The sequence below is a fragment of the Chaetura pelagica genome, unplaced genomic scaffold (assembly GCF_000747805.2).
Source record: "Chaetura pelagica isolate M959 unplaced genomic scaffold, ChaPel_1.0 scaffold2, whole genome shotgun sequence".
NCBI classification, from domain to species: Eukaryota; Metazoa; Chordata; class Aves; order Apodiformes; family Apodidae; genus Chaetura; species Chaetura pelagica.
In genome coordinates this window covers 237533-244288 of record NW_009952796.1, presented here as the reverse complement: position 1 = coordinate 244288, position 6756 = coordinate 237533, and the positions used below count along the sequence as shown (strand labels likewise).

The 6756-nt window shown below is 41.3% G+C and overlaps 1 protein-coding gene across 1 annotated transcript in view; it reads left to right on the top strand.

Moving 5' to 3' along the window:
- The window catches only part of TMEM206 (transmembrane protein 206), a 17049-nt gene extending 14349 nt beyond the window's left edge, over positions 1 to 2700 (top strand). The window contains exons 6-7 of the mRNA XM_009994718.1: positions 478 to 582; positions 2390 to 2700. Of these exons, the coding sequence (XP_009993020.1) occupies positions 478 to 582; positions 2390 to 2551 (267 nt within the window). The 3' untranslated portion in view covers positions 2552 to 2700. The remainder of the gene's footprint in view (positions 1 to 477; positions 583 to 2389) is intronic.
- Positions 2701 to 6756: the final 4056 nt, after the last annotated feature.

The following is a 6756-nucleotide window of genomic DNA, read 5'->3' as shown; positions in this document are numbered from 1 at the left end:
CCTTTCATTTTTCCTTCTGCACTGGACAGCATTTTCTAGTTTATTCCACAACTGTTTATATATTTTAAAAAAAACATCTTCCTGCCACCACTGTGAAGTTGTCTTGGTAAATGCAAGTAATTTTGCATTAATTCATTAGAACTTTCCAAATACTGTATTACCCCAAGTAAATTAATTTTGCAAATGAAATTCCCCCCCTGTCCCAGATTGGGAAAAACTATATAATAAAATCAGGGTCCTGGCTACGAGTGTAAAAATGGTATTGCAGTGTTTTATTAAGAATATGAACATGAGACAGATGGAGGAAATGGCCCTTTCCGTGTTCTGGGAGCCTATTGTTCCATGTAAAGGAAGGCTGAATTGGACGTCCTTAAGCATTCTGCTGTTTTCACCTTCTTGCAAGCCTTTTCAGTTTCAGAGAAGACTCATTACACCACTGAAGAAAGTAACCTGCACTTTTTTTCCCCCTCTCTCCAGACTAGTGTGGTTAACTATATTGACCAGAGATCTAAACCAAGAGGTGACCAGCTGTTTTTTGTGGTATTTGAATGGAAAGATCCTTTTATACAGACGGTTCAAGATGTGAGTAACACTAGTCCCTTTTTAATTGTCTGACTGTACATGCTTGTGGTTTGCATGTTGTGTGTGTGTTCATGCCTCTGTTACCTCACTCCAACCAGAAATTCAGTGGAAGAGTGAGGTTACTTCTGAAATTTCAGTCTAGGTTCTTCCTTAGATCCAGTAATGAATGTTCAGAGGTCAAGACCATCTGATGCCTTTCTGCTGGTGACACTCAGCATTCTGTTTGCAGCTGAAGGCCCACACAGCTAAGAAAAATCACATCCCCTCTGTTCTAGCAAAGTGTAGCTTCAGGTCAGGTCTGAATTTTTTGCTTAAATAAGTATACTTGGATAAACCAATTTGATTACTTTATTAATTGACAAGCAATAAACCTCAGCTTAAATTAGAATAATGATAACCTGGTATATTTTTTATCTGTGATGAAAATAGAATTTGGTACTGTGTTCAAATGCACAAAAAGCTTTTTAAAATTTATCTCAATATGCTGCAGCCAGAGGCATATGATGTGCCAGACAAGACCATGATTAGTCACCAGACTGCTTAGAAGGTGTGCAGATGTTTGCCATGGGTGCATGTGCTTTGAGCATGTGAGCTAGGTCTTGTTTTCCTAGTGTTTGAGGGGAAAAGGTAAGATACATTTGTCTTCCCCAGAAGAGTGTAAAATGGCAAAGTGTGCAAAGACTGTTTAAAATTGTGCATTTAAAATGGCCCTACCTGATAAACAAAGGTCATCACCCACAACGTCCACATCATTCTTGTTTTCTTGCCCAAAACCAGGGTGTGAATGAAGATGTGTGTGGGGCAGGAGTTGGTAGCTGGTCTTGTGCACTCCTGCTGTTGTCTGTGCTGGGTGGGGCGAGGCACTCTGCTCAGTGCAGGAACCTCCTTGGCCTCAAGAGCCCAGTCCTATTCCTGGCACCTCTTGCTACTCTCTGCTAGGTGGGGTTCACACTTCTGCTGTCTTTGAGCTGAAAGGTGCCCTTAGTCCAGTAGATTGGGGAATGCTTGTTTCCTCTTGCTGAAGAGGTCATAGTTCACAAGCACTGGCAGCCAGCACTGCTGCTTTCAGAGGAATTCACAAATACAGAAAGCCTGTTTGAGACTTTGGATGCAGGTAATGACCTAGTGATGCTGTGCTCATGCTGACTGCCAGGAGTTGGACTCTGTGGTGAGTCCCACAGCTGTGTGCTTTATTGCTGCCTGAGTTGAGCTCTTGCTTCCTCTGAGATCCTAGAAATCATCCTTGTGCCTAAAGGTGTGAGGAGACTTGCAAACTATAAATACACTTTACTCTTGAAACAAATTTAGTTAAAAATAGAAACATAAAGCAGCTGCTGTAGGTCTGCTGAAACAATTGCCACTATCAAAAGCTGGTGTTTAGTGTTACAAGGCTGTCTTGTTAGAGCTTTGCAGTAGTTGCTTCTTCTGTCTTCTTTACTGACTGTTTATGTTTGTAATACAGTAAATATTACAAATAGTAAATTTACTATAATATAGTAAATTGTCATAGCTAATCTTAAAATTAGCATTTTAAGTGTATCTGTCTGTAAAGTTTTAAACAGTTCAGTAATGTGAAATAGTCTAAAAGGAATTTAGCAGCTAGTAGAGTGTGTCTTCTTCCTGACAGAAGGAATCAGAAAACCATGGTGGGAGGCAGATGTGTGGAGAAGACACTGCAGGCCACCTCTGCAGTGTAAAGGAATATCCTGCTAAACACTTGAGTTTGAAAAATGGAATTGTTTGTTATTTAATAGGTATAATATATGCTGAGTCAGAGGAGGGGAATAATATTTTTAATCTTTTTCAGATTATCACAGCAAATCCCTGGAACATGATTGCTCTTCTTTGTGGCATCTTTTTGGCTTTGTTTAAGGCAGCAGACTTTGCTAAGTTAAGTGTTAAGTGGATGATCAAAATCCGAAAGAGACATCTGAAGAGGAGGAGCCAAGCAATGAACCACATAAACTGAAACTAAGACTGCCTTTTAACTGTTCATAGCATAAGGGGTAGGAAATAACTGGAATAAACTTTAATCAACAGTTGAAGATGCAAGGTATGTTTCCTTCTGCAAAAACGACGGCTGGAGGACCAGCCTAGTGAAGTGGCCTTTGAACTTCAGAAAGGAGCTAACTCTAGGACAGGTCTAACAAACTCATGCTTTTCTATTCCAAATTTAACAATCTTACCTCAATATGAGGGGACCAAGGGAGAAGGAGAGAATTCAGTCATGTTCAGAAAGTCAACACTGTGATTGTTCTAAACAGCTCTAAAAAAAAAGGGATGGATTTTAAATGCTTCTCAGAACAGGAGACCATTTAATGTCTGCATGAGCCATGACCTGCATCTGCTATTGTAATGCAGCTACTTCCTTGACTGTGTTTAGTGGGTGGTAAAGCATTCAACAAAACAGTCTGGCCTCCCCTCTGCAAGTATGTGTTAAAACTAAATACACTGGAATTCTATTATGTGTAATTTTTAAAGTTTAGTGACTTTAATATTAAAAAAATACTTCAAATAATGTATTGTGTACATTCTTTGCAACTACCTGCTCTCAGGTTCAGCTGGAGCTTTACCAGGAGGTGGTGCAGGCAGGAGTACTACAGCAAGATGAGATGAAAACCAAACATTTCTTCCTCATCAGTCCAACTTCAAGTAAAGTCAAGCAACCCAATACCTGGGCATAGAGTTCAAAGTCAGTCTCAGGCTGTTGCTCATCCCTTTTCTCCCCCGTCTGTGCTGAAGTAGTGAAAAATAGACTTTCATCAGCTTGGTATTTAAATGTGATTCTCAGTTACTTAGAGAATGTGTGCTAATGAATGGTGCAGTGGTGGTGTCCTCTTTTTCTTCCTTATGAGTCCCTTGTTACTCTAGATGCCTAACTCAGACTTGTGGAGGCCATGGCAGCAGTGCACCACTGTGTGTTTGCTCTGGAGGCTTTGTTGCAAGGGAAGGGAAGTCAGATTTTGCTTCTTCCATCCTCTAGCTAACAGAGTATTAATACAGTAGCAAGCATATAAAAACTACCACACAACCTCCCCTCCTTTTTTTCTTTGCCTCTTAAGGAAGCATTTTGGAACAAAATTTACTACTCTCAGCTGATTTCCAGAGCAAATCAAGGCAGTGCTTTGCCCAAACACAGCCTTAAACAAAGGAGCAATAATTCACTGTAATAAGAAAAATGAAAGAGCAGCACTAGCTGTAGGCAGGGAGGCAGTGCACAGGTCTCCCTTGTCCAAGCAGGTGAGGGCAGGAGGAGGTTACAAGCCTACCAGGCACTTGCAGTTACCCCTCATGCTGCTTGCCCAGGTCCTGTGTCAATGTCTCAAATGCCTCATTAGCTGAAGGGTTGAGTCAGCTAATTCCCTGACACTCTTCTGGAGAAGAAAAAATTTGGATGCAAGAACAGGTGGTGGTCAGTAAACAGTTCATGTTCAATATCTTGCACTGATGGCTCTTAAACATGTCCCAGCAGGGCCAATATTGTGCCTGCCTCAGGTGAGGTGGTAGGTAGTGAGTGCATAGTGCATGAATGAGATTAAACACAAGAAAGCTGGGGAGGGACTTTTTACAGGAGCCTGTAGTGACAGGACAAGGGGCAATAGCTTTAAACTGGAAGAGGATAGACATTAGGAAGAAATTCTCTACTGTGAGGGTGGTGAGAGACTGTAACAGGTTGCCCAGGGAAGTTGTGAACACACCATCCCTGGAGGTGTTCAAGGCCAGGTTGGATGCGGCTTTGAGCAACCTGGTCAAGTGTGAGGTGTCTCTACCCATGCGGGGGGGGGGGTTGGAACTAGATGATCTTAAAGGTCCCTCCCAACCCAAACCATTCTATGCTTCTGAGAAAGCATTCTGCTGACTTTCTGGTCAGCTTGTAGCCCTTTGCTTTCCCAAAAAGACTGAGTGCCTGTAAGAGAGACAACTGAGCTTTCTTCATTCCTTACTGTCAGAGACACCCAAGTGTTCCTTTAACAAAGGTATTAACAGCACCTATTTCTTGGATTTTACAAGAATATTAAGAAACAACAGGTACCAATGCATCCTACTGTATTTTTTGTCTTTTTTTTGCTAATGAGGTCAGAGAAAGTGTTGGAAGACAGGGTGGCTCTACCCATGGGCTGAGTAGAAGGTGTGGTTAAAGAAAAGATGCACTCCTTTCTACAGTACTTAATGTACTTTCTTTTTTGGACCACATTCCCAGAGTAGTCAGCATCAGTCACTACAGCTAAGCTATCACCATCTTTTGTTTTATAAGGAAATGTTACTAGAGCAGGCCAGCTGATTCCAGCCAAGAAGCCTCTCTTCTATACCTATTTATAGGAATGATTCTACTAGCAAATGTTGACAATTTGTTTGAAAGGGCCTGTTACAGCTACTGTGTTTTTCTGTTACTTACTCTTACTACTTACTCTTGCTGTCCAGATTTGTAAAGTTTTGAACAACACACAACAATTAGAAACACCAGTAATTTACTACTTATACCACTGCAAGGTGTTAGGGTCCCTAACTGCCATGTAATTTATCTCCTTTATGCTGTAGGGTAACTGAAAATATTTTATCTCTCAAATAAAGGTTTTTATTCTTCCATGAGAAGACAACACTAAAAAGAACTAAACTGAGTTAAAGTGTCTGCGTGACAGTCACCTTCCTCCTGAGCTGGCAAAGCTTGCTGACCCCACAGTCTTTAACATCTGGCTTCAGGACTTTCAGGAGCACCATGAAATATATTCAGGTTCCCCTCCCCCCCCCAAAAAAAAAAAATATGTGGGCAGCCACCCACCACAGCAGAGTCTGCTTTGGTCAGCTGATGATACAGTCTATGGATGTAAAACTGACACATAGAGTAGCAACTCACTGATTTTGCTCAGAGCTATTACAAGCATAAGCCACTTCAGGCAGCATTTGTCCCCATTTCCCTTGTGAAACAACTTCTTGGCAACAAAAATGAAGTAACAATAAAAGTACAATAAAATCAACTCAAACAGGGTAGTAGAGTTGTTCCCTCTGGAAACTGCGTGGATAAAGTCTGCAAATCAGCCAAGCAATGGGTACAACCAGCCCAGGCTCAGCTGTACTGACCACCACCTGCCCTGCACAGGACAGAGCCTTCCACCTACTCACAAAACCAAAGCTCCTCCCGCCCGCACCTCCAGCATTTCTACCGCTCTCTGAAAAGCCACAGGTTACTCAGACACACGTGTGCAGAGACATGGGTGTTCATAACAGCCCTTCTAATGCTCCTGGTCATGATCAACACAAAGATGTGATATACAGCACTAAATACAAACATAAAGACTTTATTGAATGCTGCTCAATTCCCCAAAGATCTTTCATTACAAAAGTTTTCCACACAACTGCAGTTTAAGAGATTGGAATGGTACTCTGATAAAGGATGTGAAAAATACTTGATCAAGTAAACAGACAAGACTTCTATTGTCAGCTTTCCACCCTTAAGAAACAGACTGCATTTTCTTTAAATAAAACAAGGAACTATTTATTGACATGCTTTCCTCCTTACTAAAAAAAAGTAATGCCAATTTTGGTCTCATTCTTCAGTCCATGAGATGCTAAAACTAATGGAGAAACACTCAGGGTAGTCTCTAGGAGACCTTAACTACTCTGCAGGGAGTCCTTAGGCTCATGAGGAGCATCATTGATGGGCTCTCTGGAAGAAGCTCCATCCTCAGCTGTAGCAGGAAGAAATTTCTTAGTAGCCCAGGACCAAGAGGCAGCCAGAATGGGGTAGAGGCACCCACTAAGCAGTAGGTCAGACCCATGGACCATCCCAACCTGTTCAAGCTGACTTTCTCTCCCTACTTTGCCTCATTCAAATGTGAGCATAATATAAATCTAAATCTGAATCCAATCAGGAATTCAAGGACAGCACCATATCAGAGTTCCTTTCAGTGCTGTGAGGGGCACATACTGAGTATCTCAAGTTATCGGTAACATACCTTATTTTATTTGAGAAAATACAGCACAACTAGAAGCCTTTTCTATCATCTTAACCAAAGTTTGCAGCAATGTGAAAAGCACATATAAAACAAGGAAAAAAAAAAATGTACATAGCAAACTATACCACCTATGTGCAACACAATCAAAAATTCAAGTCATTAATTCTCACCACTCCCGTAATTATTTCACTCATTAAGGATGATAATTCAGTTCTATGAA